The sequence below is a fragment of the Camelus bactrianus genome, chromosome 12 (assembly GCF_048773025.1).
Source record: "Camelus bactrianus isolate YW-2024 breed Bactrian camel chromosome 12, ASM4877302v1, whole genome shotgun sequence".
NCBI classification, from domain to species: Eukaryota; Metazoa; Chordata; class Mammalia; order Artiodactyla; family Camelidae; genus Camelus; species Camelus bactrianus.
Window position 1 is genome coordinate 56,679,416 of NC_133550.1, and position 19,605 is coordinate 56,699,020.

General features: G+C 38.2%; 1 protein-coding gene across 2 annotated transcripts in view; it reads left to right on the plus strand.

The window, feature by feature from the left end:
- Positions 1-19,605, plus strand: part of PTPRR (protein tyrosine phosphatase receptor type R) — a 228,504-nt gene that overhangs the window by 101,176 nt on the left and 107,723 nt on the right. For both annotated transcript variants that reach the window (XM_074375402.1, XM_074375401.1), the window contains exon 3: positions 17,447-17,560. In XM_074375402.1, the coding sequence (XP_074231503.1) occupies positions 17,447-17,560 (114 nt within the window). The remainder of the gene's footprint in view (positions 1-17,446; positions 17,561-19,605) is intronic.

Genomic DNA, 19,605 nt, shown 5'->3' on the forward strand with positions numbered 1-19,605 from the left:
GGTTATTACAAGGTTCCCTGTGCTATACAATAGAAACTTGTTTTTTTAACCTGTTTTTATACATAGTGGCTAACATTTGCAGATCTCAAACATTTTTAAGGGTCTCTTGATGCTGTGTGAAGAAGGGATTGGAAAGGAACAAGAAAGGAAGCAGAGATGCTATAACAGTATCCCAATATGTAGATAATGGCAGTTTGAACCATCATCTCATATAGATACACATACATGATTATTAAGTGGCTGCTGCCTTAAGTTTGAATGCATTTTAACAACCTTGCATTTTCACCAGCCCCCCCCCACCTTTAATGTTTTTGCCACATTTTACATCTTTTGTGTATCTTTTAACTACTTTTGTGGATATAGATGATTTTACTACTTTTGTCTTTTTAACCTTCCTATTAGTTTTGTAAGTAGTTGACCTACTACCTTTACTGTGTATTTGCCTTTAGAGATGAGATTTTTTCCCTTCATCAGTTTCATACTTCTAGTTGTGGCCATTTCTTTTCCTCTTAAAGTCGTTCTTGTAACATTTCTTGTAAATTCAGTTTCATGGCGCTGAATTTTTTTTTTTTTTTTTTGCTTTTGCTTGCCTGTCAAGCTCTTTATCTGTTCTTTAAATCTGAAGGACAACCTTGCCGGATAGCGTATTCTTGGTTGTAGGTTTTTCTCTATCATCATTTTAAGTATATCGTGCCACTCCCTTCTGAGAGAATTTACTAGTTACTCATCTCTTGCTGCTTTTAAGATTCTCTCTTTATCTTTAATTTCTGCCATGTTAATTACAATGTGTCGTGGTGTGACCTCTTTGGATTAATCTTGTTTTGGACTCTCTGTGCTTCCTGGACAGATCTGGATATCTGTTTCTTTTCCCAGGTTAGGGAACTTTTCAGCTACTATGTCTTCAAATATGTTCTCTTCCCTTTTATCTCTCTTTTCTCCTTCTAGGATCCCTATAATGTGAATGTTAGTATACATGCTGTTGTCCCACAGGTCTCTTAAATTGTCCACGTTGTTTTAACTCTTTTTTTCTTTTTTTCTGTTCGGCTTGAGTGATTTCCATTTTCTGTTCTGTTCCTTTATAGAATCTAGTCTACTGTGGATTCCTTCCAGTGTATTTTTTTTTCAGTTATTGTATTCTTCAGCTCTGTTTAGTTCTTCTCTATATTTTCTAACTCTTTGTTAGACTTCTCATTGTGTTCATCCATCCTTCTCCCAAGTTCATTGAACATCTTCATGACAATTACCTTGACCTCTTCCTCAGGTGGATTGCTTATCTGCACTTTACTTAGGTTTTCTTTTAGGGTTTTATCTTGTTCCTTCATTTGGAACATTTTCCTCTATTGCCTCATCTTGCCTAATTTTCTGTTTCTATTTCTATGTATTGGGTAGACTGGTTACATGTTCTGAACTTGGATGAGGGGCCTTATGTAGGAGACATCCTGTGGGGCTTAGCAGTGCAGTTCCTTGTGGCCACCAGAACTATATGCTCTAGGGGTGCGCCCGTATGGGCTGTGTGGGCCCTTCTGTTGTGGCAGGGCAACTGCTGTGGGCACACTGGTATGTAAGACTGATCCTCAGCCTGGTTGATTGCCAGGCCTGTCTTTTGCAGAAGCTGCTGGCCTCTGATGGATGCAGCTTGTCACGGAGCCGCTGGCCTGGGTCCTGAAGCTGATGTCAAACTGCTGGTGGGCAGGGCTAGTTATTGTCATGGCTGGCTGCTGATGTCAACCCATGGTGGGTGAGGCAGGGACCTGGGTTGGCTGGCTGAGGGGCCCATGGTGTCCCAGAGCTGGTGTCCACCAGTTAGTGGGAGGGGCCAGGGTGCAAGGGGTCCCACAGCTGGTGCCAGCCTGCTAGTGGGTGAGCTGAGTCCTAGTGTGGCTGGCTGCAGAGCTCTGGAAGTCCTGGAGCTGGTGTCGACCTTCTATTTTTAGACCAAATATGTCACTAATAATAGTAATTACAACAATCATTTATCTGAAATCCCTCTGTGTTAAAGCATAATAGTGTGCATATGATGTAATGGGGAAAAATTATCAATTACAGAATCAGACCAACCTGTATTTGAATACTAGATCCATTACTTAGGCTTTGTTCAAATCACTTTAATTTCCCTATCAACTTTTTTTGTGTATATATATATAAATTTTTTTTATTGAACTATAGTTATTTTACAATGTTGTGTCAATTTCTGGTGTACAGCATAATGCTTCAATTTCCCCATTAAGTAAGAGATTGATGGGGAAATTGGAGATAATAAAAGATGATGATAATCTCTGCTGTCTAAGTGCTGGTGAAGGGTGAAATGAGACTGGTATCTGTAAAGTTGCTAGCGCAGAGTAAGACATTTTGGAGGAAATAGTGGAACCTTTAGAAGAACTTTATCATGAAAATACCTTGTGAACATGTATTTTTTAAAAGGAAGAAAGAAAGAAAAAAAATCCTTCATGCAACCCACCTTGTCTATAACCCATAGAGTTCTCATACTATAGTTTTGCTAAATGACTTTGAAAAATAAAATCCCCATGAATTTCGATTCTAGTAAGCTGTCGAAACAGCAAGCACCTGGGGTATCTCTTGGGAAGGCACAGGCTGCTACAGTAGAGCTGGGATCAGCAGTGTCTCTAGAAATAGTACCAGGCAGTTGCCTCCAGGTGACTAAATGAGGCTTCTTCTCAGCACACGAGCTTAGAAAGCTTTATGATTAGTCCGACTTGCTACGGTGAGGAAATAGCACAAAGAAGAATACAAATGGAAGTCAAACTCATCACAACACCCACCCAGTTTCTAAACAGGTAAGAGAATCGTGGCATTAGCGGCATTAGGTTAAGAGGGTAAATATTGAGATTTATGCCTGCATCTGTTCATGTGTGCATATATGAGTCAGCAGAGAATCTTTGTGATATTTAGGGAAATAGCCTCAACATTTGAAATGGAAATAAAATGCTGTGCAATTACTCAATATCTCTGAATAGTAAAGCCTTGCCATCGTGAGAAGTTTCTCGTAAAATTTGTATCCTTCCTAAAGAGAATGGAATTACAAATACGCCCACTCAGACAGAACTGAAAATTTCCATAAAAGATATTGAGTGGAGCACCTATTTTCTTGGGTTTGTTTGGTGTAGTTCCCATACTGACACTGGGAGAAAGAAGCCCCCTTGGTTTACGATAACTAGAAAAGGAAAAGGAGGGGTTACAGTGGGCGGCGTCATTAGATCTAGACTTTTTTTTTATCATATAGCATCTTGGGGGCCCTGCCTTTGCGTGCAGGCTTCACTAAAAGACTAGTCAGTATCTTCCATTGTAATCGGATGTGGGGGACCGGATGAATGGAAGTTGGTGACAAGAGACATGCCCTGTCTAATTCCCAGCTGGGGACCTCAGCTTTGTTGTTTTCTACCGGTAAACCAAGAACCTTATTATTAAAGCTGGGCCATCCTCATATGACTCTCATGAAAAATTATGTATGAATTCATTAGTTAATCTGTACAAAAAGTGCTATCCTTGGGTGAAAAGCCTCACTTATTTCACGTAAGTTTATTTCAAAAAATATGTATTGAGTTCCTACTGTGTTCTCGGCATTGTATGAAGTTCTGGGTGTACAAGGATTAAAAATAAGAATTCAGAGTTTTTAAAAATAGTCTAGTGCTTCTAGAGTTGATCCAAAGTTATGGATTATTCTAATTTTATCTATGGTCCATAATGATGAATGACAGTGTCAAAAAACAGTGCCTCTGCTGTTTCCATCCATATTAATAATAAAATTGGATTAATTTCCTGTCTGATTCAATGTTGCAGAAAACAATCATCAAGATGACCCAAATATACCATTTGATTCAAGAAGTCAGTCTCCATTTGCCACAAAATATAGCACTGTCAGATTTTTTTAAAAGAATGCCTCTAATGTGAAATATGAGGAGATAATAATGCCAAATGATGGCTTGGCAATCATTTCAAAGCAGGGTTTAGGGTTTAGCAGCAAGATTTTAAACTAAAGAGAAATCAAAGTTTTTAGTGATTTTCTTTTAATGCCTACCTAAGGAGGACTAACCTTTTAAATCTGTCATTTAATAGAAATTAAAGCCTTAAAGATGTGGCTTCTTAATTTTATGTACCAAAATATCTTCCTCTATAGCTTCCACAGCCTCAAATTTATCTTTTAAATTTCTGGCGTGAATTATTCAGTTGATAATTGATGCCGGATTGTGTTGTACGAAATTAGCCATTTCTATATTTAGATGTAACAAGTAAGAATAAAATATGTATCGTTTCCTTTGTCTTTCTGATCAATCTATGCACTTCTATCTAACAATCTAATAATTAGATCAGAGATACAGCAATCCCAATAAATACTATGACCCCAATCATGCCAAAAGAAAAAAAAAGAGTATTACTGGGAAGATTGAGAAGTAATAACAAGATGAAATTGGCACAGTCATGCTGTGCATTAAAGTTATGCTGCAGACAGCATCACTCAATCTTTATTTTCTAGAAATGAGATGATTCTCGGGGTGCTAATCACTAAAATAACACATTGCGGAAAATTATGTGCTTATTATTTTGCCATCTCCTTCTGCAGATGGAAAAAAAACCCCACAAGAACATTGACTAAAACTTATTCCACGTTCTCTCTTTATTCATTTTTAGTTATGCAGAAAATTGTTAATTCCCACTGTGACAGAAAAATCAAGATTACCGAAATAAAATGAAAGGACACTAAATCACAGAGTTTTTATTTACATCCCCCAAAACACATGCCAATAAACCTCATTTGATTTTGCCATGTTTCTTGGAAAAATTGGGTAGTTCACCAGGAGAGTGAAAAGCAGAATCCTGTTACAGTCATTGAAGTGAAACATAAAATATTTCATGGAGAGAATGGAAATAAAAGTAAATTTATCATGTTCTCCCGTGGATGTTAGACTCCAAACCATCCTTTTGATCAGACTGATGTTTCAGAGCACGTGTGGTCTCCCTGCTGCCTCACAGCTCAAGCTGTTGATTGAATTAAGCACAAAAAAAGAAAAAGGGAACTATCCCCCTGCTTTACCCGCATCTGGGATGAAGCACCTGGTGGCCTGTGAGGGTTGATAATTTCTTCATTTTTTAAAGTAATTTTTGCTTGGTGGCTTGAGACAATATCACTTTCTGACAGCGAAGCAAAGTGCTGGAGGAGCTGAAGGATTACTATTTTTGACTTGGACCTCTATGATCAAGCATCCCTAAATGCCACTTAGAAGTCAGCTTGGTCTCAGTTCTTACTGGACCCAGCAGTCAGGTAGCTCCTCCGTCCTTTCATAGAAGCTGTGCGAGTGGAGTGGTCACGGCTGTGAGGCTTGGAACTGTGTCGTCACGACGGGGCTGGAGTGTGGAAACCTGGATTTGTCTGACCTCGTTTTTTTCAGGCAGCCTTCGCCTGAGCCTTGGGCTTTTGTCCACAGAGTTTCTGCCTGGCCTCGATTCCAGCCATTTTCCACTCAGGCTTTTGGGTACTGTGTTCTGCCTCCAGCATGAGAGATGCTGCAGGGAAGAGAGGGGGAGTAGCAGCTCAGGGGAGGCTGAAAGCAAACACAGGAATAAGAATAATAACATTCAGTGCAAGATGGAAAACATAATTAGGGGAGATGAATGTGGAAATTTCTGTTGCCTTGAACGTATAATAATGAGACTTGAAAACTCTGCTAAAAGCTAATAACTTGCTATTACATTTGCTTACTGTACTCAGGATAATATGTTTGTGGATAAATCGTGATTTTTCTCCTGTCTGCAAAGAACTTTGCATTAAACCTCTATTTTCTTCTAGCTCATCCATAGATACTGTTTGTAACTTTCATTCAAATATTCTTATAAGTGGACACAGAATCACAAAGTATTGGAATGATAGTATCATAAAAGTACATAAAGTATTATTTTATAATTTATAGGTGCCTTATCTCCTCCATTGTATTTGTACTTGGAAAAGTCAGGACCATCACCATTTCATGATTTTTAAAAATAGCTCATTTTAAGGATGGGGGTTTACTTCAAATTATATAGAATTTAAAGTTTTCAGAACAATGTATGAAAGTTCTTAACTTAATTGCTAAATTATAGGAGTCTTTAAAGGCAAAAGAAAAGATTTTTTTCCCCCACAATAATGTTATTAGGGGATGTGAAAGGGAACACTAATTAAGTGGTAACATTAAAATAGAAAAGAGAGATAAATGAAAAACTAGGTTATAAAAAGCTTTTCGAATGAGTAGAATAAGGTCTTCTCACTAAACTTGACTCTGTTTCAATATTAATATTTAATTTGTAGTAGGAGAGAGAAAAAGAAAAGGGTGATGAATATGAATTGAATTCTGTATCTACAGGGCATCTTCCATACAATTCGGGATCTGGGTTCAATGTTCACACAGCCATAGTTAGAAAGGGTGGTGTGAGGCATCAGTGGAAGCAGAGAGTCTGAAATCAAAGAACTCTTCTTAAAATGTGCTATTTTAACCTTAAACCTCCGATATATATATATATATTCTTCCAAAAATTAGATCGCATTAGCAAAAGTCAAATTGTTTTGACCATTGCTTTCTCCTCTGACCTAGATTTCCTAATTGACTTTTGGCTAAAGCCCCTTGATAAGTATAACAATCAGTAAATGTGAGCCCTGGAAATCCCATCAGGCCACTTCTTAGTGTATTAATAGTATTGCTGTTCCAGGAAATAAGACCTTCATTTAATCAACAGAGTTGCTACTCAGTTCCCTCTTGTACTGAATATCCAGAGGAGCAGGTCGTTTAACTGTTTTTAACATTGATGTGTAGTGCGTCCCTATCTGTAAGCAAAGTTTACAGAGCACTTTTTATCTGTCAGTTTCAACTGCTTTATGTCTGATAACGTATATGATCCTCAAAAAGCCCTGAGAAGGGGATACAGTTATCACCTCCATTTGATAGATAAAGAAACTGAGGCTCAGGGAGAGTTAATAATTTGACCAAGGACACTCAGCCCAGGATTAAATCCAAGTCTTTCCTACCCCCAACCCGTACTTTTAACTGTTACATTATACGTGGCGAAGTTTTATCTGGTATTTGCTTACATACCTGCAGCTTCCAAACACACAGTTATTTCAAGTCATGTCCAGTCTCTCTAGCTATTGGTAAACAGAGGAGGCAAAAGCTTTTAAATGTGTGAGCCCCTAATTCAAGAAGCTCCTGAATGTCTCCCTTGGTCACAAGATCTTTCCTTTCTAAGCGAGAAATGTCGATGCTTTTCTCACTCACTACCAAGATTCCCTGAGCTCCTTCAGGAATCATTTGAATTGATTTAGCTGGTCAGTTGCTTTAGCATCTCGTAACTGCCACAGAGCCAAGGATGTAAGCAGCCCATGCAGCTGGCGTTGCAATTGTTTTCAAAATGTCTCGAAACAATTACTCTGACCAAAACTAGTATCATCATTTCATATGTTAAAATGGTGAGCTCATCACAGTGTAAGGATCTTAAAAAAGAAAGATTAAGTCCCCTGACGTACTATTGCTTTAGGATAAAGATCAAAGTTCTTACCACCTGGGGGAAAAAGATTTTTCTATCTATTTACCATCCTATTTTTCTCCTTAGTTCTCGGCAAAAGTTGGACCTGGCGTTCTGCCTGTTTTTTCAGTATACAGTCACTCCTTAACCCCCTAAAAGTCTCAACATACACTAATAACACCCTAATTTTAGTTCATGGATATCAAATTGTACTAACCCTTAGAAACTCATTAAATGACCCTTTGGGACAGAAGAAAGTCTGAGGAATTGCACATCATGCACCCAGATTTCCACACAATGACCCTGCACTTGCAAAGACGTTCCAACGAGGACTCCATTGGCTTTCCAGTGGACAGTGGACCCCATTTTGAGAATCCCTACTTGACGGCCATCAATTATTTCTCATCAACCAACCCAGCAGCCTTTTTTTCTTGGTCTGTGTGTTTTCTTAACCTTCAGCAGCACATAGCAGCAATGACAAACCTCTCTCACAAACTCTACCCCGGACCCCACAACCCCCTATGCCTGATTTCCCTCTGACCTTTCTACTGCTGCAGATAGCCGTGCTGACATCAAGGCCAACCGACAAGAAAACGTTTTAGAGCCTTCTCTCCTTCCGGGGATCTGGGCGGCAGGGGGCAGTGTGATGTCTGACCCTGTGGTGCCATGCGTTGGTGTTTGAGGGGGACAGAGAAATAGCATCCTTCTTCTCCTGCCTGAGAAAGACAGAGGAGGCAGCCCTGTGGAGATGAATATATGTCTATAACCTTACTGCTGATGGCGCTGCTGGAGATGTCACTTAGGACCATGACAGCACACTTCTGTGACTGCCCCTCCTGCTTAGGCAAATTTACCCACCAGTCACAGGCACACTGGCCAACGGTGGCCTCACCTGAAAGGACACAGCCTTTACAATGTGCTTTACCGCTTGCAAAAAGAAGGCTAGATTATTGGTCCTTACCGGCAAGCAGATCCCGAAAGGAAAGCCCAGAGCTACCCATGCCCCAGTATCTCCTTCCAGATGCACCAACTATACAAGTCACGCCCGCTCCCCTGGGGCGACTGAGGAGGGGATGAATCCTGGAATATTCCTGTGTTTCAGCTGCCACCACTTGGAATAAAACAGCAGGGTTGGGGAAGAAGTGTTTCCCCCTAACAGTATGGAAATAGAAAAGCCATAGAAATGTGATACCTCTATTACCACATTAAAATGGATAAATATTTGTATGATTACATGTTAGATATATATTGGTATATCTAACATATATATGTGTATTATATTCTATTAGCTAGGTATCAGGAAAAAACTAAAACTAAAAACACCACAGTCTTTTTTTCAGGGCGATGGGATAAACTGTTATGAATAATTATTTATTTCTTTTTCCTAATTCTTTGTATTTCCTAAATCTTCTATCATGAGCATGTTTAATTGTTATAATTAGAAAGATACATTTTCTTTTTAACTCACAGATATAGAAAACAAATTTATGGTTACCAGTGGGGGTAGGCAGGCATGGAGAGATAAATTGGGAGTTTGGGATTTGCAGATACTAACTACTATATAGAAAATAGATAAACAATCAGGTTCTGTTTTACAGCTGTTGAATACAACTGTATTCAATATCTTGAAATAGCCTATAATGAAAAAGAAAATGAAAAGAAATATATATAACTGAATCACTATACTGTACACCAAAGATTAACACAACATTGTAAACTGATCATTCTTCGATAAAAAAAAAAAAATTTTAAGAAAGATAAACTTTAAAATTCTCAAATTAGTCACAAGAAATAAAATTAAATTAAAATTCTCAGATTAGTCACTGTATGTTTGAGGGCTATTTATAACCAATACAGCACACAACCCAGGAAACTCATCTTGATTTTGCCTGTTAGAAGCTAGTTTCAAAACGTTAAACTGATATTTAGTCGAAGTATCAGAGATACATTAATTACAAACCAAATATAATGATAATTGTGTAAAATCAGTTCTTGTGTGTTTTGAGTGGTTAGGCATTTCAGGTGAACTACTTAACCAAATACAACCTCCTCAAGAGATAATTTGGGTTTTGTAACCCTTTCTACCCCAACCGTGGAACTCAGATTCTTCCCATTATAATTTTTGATCCTTGAACAACGAACACGGGGGTTAGGTGAGCCGACCCCGCGTGCAGTGGTGAACCTGAGTATAACTTTGCAGCTGGCCCTCCACATCTGAGGGTCTGCATCCTTGGATTCCACCAATCCTTGGATTGTGTAGTTCTGTAGTATTTCAGTGAAAGAAATCTGTGGATAAGTGGGCCCATGTTGTTCAAGGGTCAAATGTAGTAACTACACAGTGTTGAGGGTGATGACTGATGTATGCTTTCATTTCACTAAGATTTATTAAATACCTACCAAGTGTCAGGCACTCTTCCAGGCCCTGGGGATACAGCAGAGAACAAGACTGACCAGGTCCCACAACAGCGGAGCCCACATTTTAATAAAAGGGAGATAGACAATAAACAAAAAATAAACAAGAAGCTGTCAGATAGTGATAAACGCTATGAGGAAAATACAGCGGGGTGCTGTGACAAGGAACGGCCAGGCTGGGAAGGCCTCCCTGAGGAGATGGCATTTAAACTGAGAGTGTGAGGTCAGAAGGAGCCACCATACAGTGAGGGTGAACCACTCTCCAGTGGGCAGGCAGATGCCAAGGCCCTGAGGTAGAAATGAGCACAGCTTGTCTGAGGAACTGGAGAAGGAACGGAGTGGCTTGACAGAGAGATATGAGGTGAGGTTCAGAAGGAACAGGAACCAGATGAAGTAGGGACTTGTAAGCCATGGAATTGAATTAACTCTAAATATAATAGAAAGTCATTAGAGGATTTTGAGAGGGAAAGAGAAGCTGAACTCCTTGGGGAAAAAAAAAGATTTTAAAATGGATAGAGAAGACCGAGAAACTATGAATGAAAGTCTTGTCTGAAACAGTTAAGAGAGAGCATATCTTGTCTAGTGTATCACAAAAAGTTTGCCGGCAGAACTCAGAAGATGATTTTTAAAAAAACACACATATTAAAGAATCGAAATCACATTAGAAACAAAAGAATTAGATCAGATTCTACTGAAAACATATAAGGACATAGAGCAGGCCCGAGAAAAATTCAATTGAATAAAGAGTATACAAGTGGTAAGAGAAAATAAGTACATAAAATAAAGCAGTTAAAGAGAAAGAATATAAAATTACACAGTTAGTGTCTTTAAAGATGAGTCCAGAACATTTAGTAGAAAAAAAATCATCCAGATGTATAATAGGAGAAAATATTTCTGAAATAAGGAGTCTAGGATATGTAGACCTCATGGAGCATACTGTTTTGCAGGAAGTATCAACCCAAGGAAATATCTTGGTGAAGTTTTTTTTAACTTTAAAGATAAAGTCTCCTGTGAGATTGCAGGCAGAAAAAGCAAGTTTTCTACAAGACAGGCTAGCCTCAGGCCAAGGTATTTTTCATAGCAACTTTCAATGCCAGAAGGCATTGGAATAACAGCAGAGTTTAAAGGCAAAAATAAAAATAAAGATTGAATCAAGACTTCAATATTCAGCCAACTTGTCATGTATTATTAAAGGCACCGTAAGTACATTCTCAGACACATGACACCTCAGGAAATATAGCACTCGTGAACCCTGCTTGAAAGAAACTATTTGATAATGAAATCCAGCTAAATAAGAGATACGTCAAAATAAAGAGTTCAGGAACGGTGACACCCTTCTAAGAGAGAGCTGGTCACGATCATGACTGTTTGACTATGCAGCTAACACGACAGAACTTTAAAAATTATACTTCAGAATATCTTCACCAGGGTAAATAGTGCTAACACAACCCCGATGTTTTAGTGACTTGATGCAGTGAAAGTTAAACTCGTGTCACTGTTTATTAATGAGAAGTGTTGGGCGAGGCCTCTGCTTCCTACAGTCATTCGGACCTCAGGCATCTTCCTTTGTGTGGCTCCACCATTTTTAATACAGTCTTAGGGTCACCCTGGAACCATTCAGCTTGTAGACAGAGGGAAGAGAGAAAGAGAGGGTAGAGGAGACATCTTCATTCTTGACTGCCTCAGACTGAAAATATCACTTTACTTCCAGTTACATTAATTGGTGAGAACTATTACATGGCTCCACCAAGATATAAATGGGGCGAGGTTCCAGGAGGAGGCAATAGGTTTGGCGAGTAGTCTCTATTACAGAGAGTATAATACAAAAATTGTAAAACATAATAATATAATAATATTAAATATTATTAAATATAATATTTATAATATATTGTATTATATTGTGTGCAATATTATATATTATATATAATATATATTATATTATGTATTACATATTATATGTTAATACTTTATATTATAATATAAATATAATATTAAATAATAATATAAAGATAATATAATTATAAAAACTGGAAGATGATCATGAGAAATGGTGGAAAGAGATGTGTATTTTCTCATTTTTCATAGCAGCAGTTAATACTTCCTGATGTTTATAAATTAAGAAAAAAAGACTTGAATATATTATCATGTAATATTTAATATTATAAATATAGACACTGGAAGAAAAAAGAAAAATATAGAACCAAAAAAAAAAAAAAAAGACCAGACCACTTAGCAAAAGACAGAAAACTGAGGAAGTATAAAAGCAAATTTTAAAAAGATAGCATAAAATAAAGTAACAAAACACATTTAGATCTGTTAAAATTATAAAAGTCAGCAGGATAAACTAAACTATTAAAAGTAAGAAATTACTAGATGAGAATCAAAATATGATATTTGATGACGGTATGTATTGTAAATACAGAAATAGATCTCAGATATATTAAGTGAAAAAAGCAAATTGTGGAACAATATATGTGGTTCCATCCTATTTGTATTTAAAAATAATAAACATGATGTGTAACATATATGTATTATTTTTACATACTATATGCATAGAAGATATTTGGAAGAATACACAAGAAATAGCAATGATGTTTCTGAAGATTGGAATGAAAGGTTAGGAGAGGACATGCGTACTTTCACGTTTCACTGTATCTCTTTCTATACCTTAAATTTTATTGTGATAAGTACGAGTTTTTAATCATAAAAGTTTTTTTTTTCTTTTCAGTTTTATCAGGTAGAATTATTGTAGTTTGACTGCACATATACATTATGCTGTATACTACACTTTTTTTTAGTTTACATCTATGTACTGATCATTGTTTCTAAGAACAGATTAGAGCTTTAGCTTTTGAAACTTACATAATTATCAAAGGGATAAAGCCAACCACAAAATAAGAATCAACAGAATACAATAATCCAATCGTAAAGGACAGTCAAATGTGCTTATACATATTCAAGAAATCAGTCATCTAAGTTATAAGTAATAAATAGTTCATTTGTATTTTTATTATAAAAATTTAAACAAAGATAACTAAATTCCAACATAGAATACTCTTGGAGAGCTGAAAGATACAAGCAAAGGAAGGGGAAAGAGGAGTCATGGAAATCTGACAGAATGGTCTTTGAGCTGAGTCCCCAGGGAGAAGGAAGAAAGCCTAGCCAAGATCCCCGTATGTACTGATCCAGTGCAAAAAGGGCACGGCATGTTGAGGACACCTTGAGTACAGCTGGAGTATAATGTACATGGTGGACAGGGCTGGGACGTCACACTGGGAGGGCAGGGCAACTGCAGTGAACCAAGGACTTAGGACCTTTCATGAAAAAATGAGATTTCCTCAAAGTGTTTTAAGCAGAATTGTGACTTGATTGAGCTGGCATGTTGCGCAGATCCCTATGGTGTTTATATGAGGAATGAATTAGAGACGATAGGAGATTGGCAGCCCATGAAGATTCTATTCACACAGCCCAGATAGACATGATAGTGGTCTGAATGGAGATGGTAGAAATACAGATGAAGCAAAGATGGACTCAACATTCAAAGGATACTTAGAAGCTGGAATAGACAGAACTTGATCTCAGTGGATGTCATGAAGAGGGGGGCGGATAAAAGATAAGGTAAAAGAGTTGAGTCAATATGATTTCCAAATACGGTACTTCATTCTGTTATATGAAATATATAACTAGAAGTAAATTTGGTTGTGCATGAGGAGAGGGGAAAAGGTAAGTTCAATCTGGATGATATTGAGTTTGAAGTGTAAGTGGAACAGGCAGGTAGAGGGGAGTAGGTGGAGGACTCAGAGGAAGATGGAAACCTGAAATACGGAAATAAAAATCGTTAGTATGTAAGTAATAGTTGAAGACGGCACAGAGCCTCATAAGAAGGGATTGGGTGATGGTATAAAATGCCTCTGACAGGTCAGGGTTTTCTTCTTTGTTCAGAGGCATAAACAGAGAAACTTCTGCTTTCATTCTGGGGAATCACTTGACAATCCAACTACTGGCCAAAAAGGGGGGGCTCCTCTCCACGAATGAAGTTAGAGACCCCAGGTAGTGATGAGCACGTGTTCAAGTGAAAAATAGGTGAGTGGTCTCCTCCTGCCAGGTGGGTCCTGAAGGAAGCTGGGTTCATTGGTGGCTGTTGGGAGTTGAGACTGGATTTCTTTGAGGGGCTTGGAGGACCTCTGTTTGGCCTTCCAACCCCTAATGGGGCTACCGGGCGTGGGCCTGACTCTTACTGGGGTCGATCAGATGACAGACCAGGCTGCCTTATAACATCGAGAGGTAACTAACATTTAGAAACTTGACACCCCCCGCCCAGGCAAAATAATTCAACTGTCCTTTAACTATAAATAGCTAAAAGCCAATCACATACTTAACAATTTAAACGTAATGCTGGTGCCTAAATTCAAGTACTACATTTTAATCAATTTTCTCAAATTGATTTATATCTAGGGCTCACAGGCTTCAACTACGTTAGTGGACTGTCTGGTAACGAAAGAAAGAAAATCATATTACAGTGGTATTTCTTTTATGGGGGAGGCAGCCCAGGCCCCAGAGAAAAGGAGTTGACTCGGGAATCTCTTTAGAAGGCAGAGTCCCAGTAAATTTAAATTCAGATGGAATTTGAAATCTTAGAATTTTAATGTTTAATTTTTTTCCTGTATGTTTATATATTTGGAACAGCAATAAAAATATTCAGTTGCTTTTGGATAATAACTATTTACATTATTTACTACCGCGAAGTGGCTTAGCATTTGCATTTGGAAAGAGCATTTTAATCTCTCTTAAAGTTAAAAACTTAAATCATTTGTATGTTAAATAATAGAAATGACCAAATGGGTTTAGAATTCAGATGGAAATATATCTCCAACGGTTCTATTGGTAACTTTGAAGTTGTGACACTGTTCTTGCCATGGAAATTTATATTTTATCATAGTCATTATGATCTCACCTAATAGAGACTAATAGGGAGGGAAGAAGATGTGCATTTCTAGCATCTGTCCAGGAGGAAGGAGGTAATAAATATTCTCTTACTATAGGAAGTCAGATTTATTTTATTTTCTCTGAAATAAAATTCTTATTTTGTCTAGAATCTTTTCTTTTTCTCCAGTTGCGCTCATATATAAAGTCTGGCACATATTAGGTCCTCAAATACATATTTTTTGTACTGCATCACTGTTTGACAGGGAAATAGAAATACATGCTTGCTCTGTGGGATCAATTCAGCTTTTCACAGGCAAGCAGAGAACGGAGGCAAATTATTCAAATGTTTGACGTAATGAACCGGATGATGGCAGTTTTAAACTAATGATCTCAACTCACATCTACATTTTAGTTAGAGAGTTTAGATTTCTGTTTCAAATGCACAGTTTTACCTCCTGGAAAGTTGCCATTTTGAGTGATTTTAAAGCTTGAGTTCCTGTTTCACTGCCATTTACCATTTCAGCCTGAGGAACCTAGACTTTCATACTGTTTCCACAGTTACAGGCTTCAAGTTAATCGTGGCCCTGGGAATTGAGTTCTCAAGTGTGTAGACAACCCCCTTGACTCTCGGTTCCCAGCGTAGACTGTTGGCTCCAAATCCTGCCCATGGGAATCCAGGGTTGTGCCCGCCTGCTCCCCCTGCCTGACAAACACTGCGGGAGCCAGAAGTCCGGTGGTTCCTCAGCAATGCTTGCAGGAAACCAAGGAGCCCATCTTTGGCTTTGCAAATGAAGGGGAATAAACAGCTTCCAATACAGCATCTCCTATCTACTGGTACTTTTCACAGCCTTGTAGAACTGAAAGGAAGCTATTGGATAAAAGAAAGCCTCGGTTTCTCAAACCAAGCGAACTGAGTTTTTCTAATCTCTTGGGGTTTCCATAAAGCATGTTTCTGTAAAACAAAAAGCATGCTTAAAAGTACAATGCTGTCTTTCTCATTACTACCACTCATTTTCATATGCCACTCATCCTTCAAGGCTGAGCTCAAGTCTTACTTTCTGCATTAAGGTATCTTTTTATATATTGGAAACATTTCTAGACTATAGAAAAATACAGGAAATAATATACCAAACAATTGTGAACCATTAGATGGTTTTCATTAAATAAGAAAAATATTACTGATGGTGTTGATGTAGCTTTTCTACTGACCCTCAACATACATCTCGTTCCCCCTCCCCTGAAGCCAGTTGTACCTGATAGTTGGGGTGTTGAGTACAGCTTTCCAATGGTTCTTCCCTTTACTGGATCTCAGTTTTTTTTTGCAAGGAGTCCAGTTCCAGCTCCCTAACATGACAAACCTCTATGGCCACTGGCCCTACGCAACCATTAAAAGGTCCTAAGATGCGTAAGTAGTCTGAAGCTTCAGCTGGGTTTACCATTTTGAATGGGAACCACTACTCTTCTTTGACCTCCCCAACTCCCTCTGATTCCTGCAGCAATGAGCATTTGGTCCAGTTTCCAGTCACCTATTTTGTACTCAATTTTATTTATAGAGGATGTGTTATTTCCTAACAAAACTATAAATTCTTGAAGCAGTATCATCCTTTTACAGCAAACTAGGAGAAGGTCTTCAAAGAGTTCTTACATTTTAGTAGTTTACACCTATAAGCCAGTCTCTGTATCAGGGAAGTTTGTACATAGAAGTGTGCCTCACTTTACAGAACAGATCATGTTGCAGCCATCCAATAGTTCCTGATAACCGACTCTGGTCAAGTTGGTGAATTAAGCATTATAAAATAATAAAGAGATGCATAAAGGTTTGGTTTCCCCACCTTGCGAAGGATCTGTCTCAAGTGATTATGATGCATTTTTGAAAATACATAGTTAACTAGTTCATGTTCTAAGTATAATGACAGCATCCTTAAATTAAGGATGTAGTGTTCATTTTGTTTGTATTTTAGGAATTTTTAAACATTTGATTGCCTTTTTTCCAAAACAACCTAAAAAATTAAGTGTTTGCCCAAGCAACTGAATAAGAATTGTTAACCGTAGACTCCATCATCAGCACCGTTGGCCTCTTTACCAGAGTTTGGAAATGTATTATTGCACCTCATTCGTTTGCCTTACACTGGCAGCAAGTCACTGTATAGAGAAACTGCCAAGCCTGGTGTTATGGAACTTACACAGCATCTTCCTCTCTGACTGTGTGTGAACACAAATTAAATATGTCCTCCGGCTTGGGTTACTGAAATATACTTGGCCACATATTACACTCTGTCATCTGGTCTTAAACTAAAGTGAAAAAAAACCAACATGCACTTCAGTGAAATTCTTTATGAATTGATCATTCGTATATGTTCTTGATTATAATGAGACAAGTTCCATAGTTATACAATGTACCATCTTCTTCCCTAACACCATTTAAAATTTCACGTACAATGTCCCGATAATTTTATCTCCATTAAACATTCAGTAAAGCACTGGGAGTGTCAGTTTCTCAAAAGTCACAGAAATTGTTGTGGTCAGTCATCCATTATTAGGAAATGAATATCCTAAATCAAAGATTTACTATACTTTGATTTTTTTTTTTTTTATCTTCCAGACCCTGCAAATGGATGTAAACCAGCTGAACATAACCTTGCTCCGGATATTCCGCCAAGGAGTGGCGGCTGCTTTAGGACTCTTACCCCAGCAAGTGCACATCAATCGCCTCATTGTAAGATGCCTGCATTTCACATTCCCACAGCACAAGCCTTGATTTTTATTGAAGGGCTCAATAATAAAGAACAGTAATAGAGAACACCCATGTTATCGTTTTATGGCCCATGAGCCACATCTGGCGTACCACCTGCTTTGGTAAAGAAAGCTTTATTGGAACAAGCCACACCCATTTGTTTACATATAGTCTGTGGCTCCTTTCATGCTACCACGGCAGAGTTGAGTAGCTGCATCAGATTGTTTCGCTAAATTGAAAGCTAAAATATTTGCTGTCTGGCCCAATAGAGAAAAAGTCCGTCAACCTTCTTATAGTTCAAGACTAGGCATCCTGATAAGTAGGAATAGAGAGGCCCAATATACTTGTCTCACCAACCTGCCACTACTCCCAAAATATTCTCCCTGAGAGGGAAGACTTCCATTTTAGTTCAGGTGCTGTCTCCAGACAGCATCTTTTAAAACCGCTTCCAGCATATCAGGACGAAGGATGGTGGATGCACAGGCAGAGGATACTGAAGAAAGAAGAAAGGAGAACCAGTCCTTAAGACTGCAGCCCAAATGGAATGCAAGCATAGTGCTGAAAGGTCGATGGGTATCTGTGGTGGGCGTGGGGTAAACCCACAGGATATTTTGTATAAGGCCCACCTTTAACTGTTTGTCAATCACCCACATCCTTTCTCTTCCCGCTTTCCTCAGTGTTTGAGGACCTTGATGTCATCCAAGCACAGGGAATTCAAGTAAGGATTTCACATTCTCCTTGCCTTAAATTCTTATGCTCTCCTGCTTGGGCTCAGCTTTCTACTGCATCCAACCTGCATTTCCAGCTACGGAGAAGGATTTGCTGTTTAATTTTGGTTTAGAGTTTCTGTTCCTTTTCATTTTTCTGTATGTGGAAGGTGAATTGTTTCCATCCCCATAATAACTTTTATTCTGTGAGCCACCTGTTTTCTGGGACTAAATAAGCTTAAGAAAACAGAGTTTTAAACTCAGTAGCATAGAAGAAGAAAAACAGTGGGGAGGGTAGAACTCAGTGGGAGAGCGCCAGCTTAGCATGCACAAGGTCCTGGGTTCAATCCGCAGTACTTCCGTTTAAAAATAAATAATAAATAAATAAACAAACCTAATTACCTCCCCCCCAAAAGGAAGTTAAAAAAAAAAAAAGAAAAAAAGAAAATCAGCATTTCCCAATATCCTGGGAGTGAAATTGATTTTTTATATCCAGCACGTATCTTGCTCAAGTGAGAAGACATAGGTCTTGTCGATGTCTTAGATCTAGATTTAGACTTTTTATATATACTCAGGTATCTTAGATGCACTTTTATGTGTATAGATTTAATGAGCATAATAGCTCTTTGAAGGGATAACAGAGGGATTTGCCACGCCCAGGAAGAGGTATGCATATCCTCGGAGAATGTTAGCATTTACGCGCGTCTACTTCTAAGAATAATTATTATACTAGTTTAAGTTATAAAGATACATGGGACAGCAGAGTATGGTGATTAAGAGCATGTGCTTTGGAGACAGACACAGAACTATGGTCCATTTCCAGCTTGACTGTGTCGCAGCTGTGTGACCTAAGGCAAGCTGCTTACGGTCCTTCAGTTACAAAATGAAATAGCTCTAATTCCTCTGCCCTGGAGGTATTTCGAGCATTAAATGAGATAACAGATTCAAGGTACATGGGAGCAGGACAAGCATAGAATAACTGCTCTAGCCTCACTATTGTTGTTATTAGGTCATAAACTATTTAAATGATTATGAACACCTTCCACATCAATATGTGATGTTTAGTCGTTGTTGGTTGTTCGCTGCAAACACGGAAACGTTTTTTTCTGGACTGTTAGAAGTACACTTCTAGAACGGTGCTCTGTCCTATACTTGGCTGAATTTCTGATAAAAAGTTGCATTGCATTAAGAGAAACTGTTTCTAGCAGGAGAGAATTCCATGTATCAAAGAAAAAAAAAGACTAATAATTCCCTTTTATAAGTGTTTTGTGTAAATTGTAAAAGATGGACAGTTGCGATCTATCCATGGCAGTGTCATTT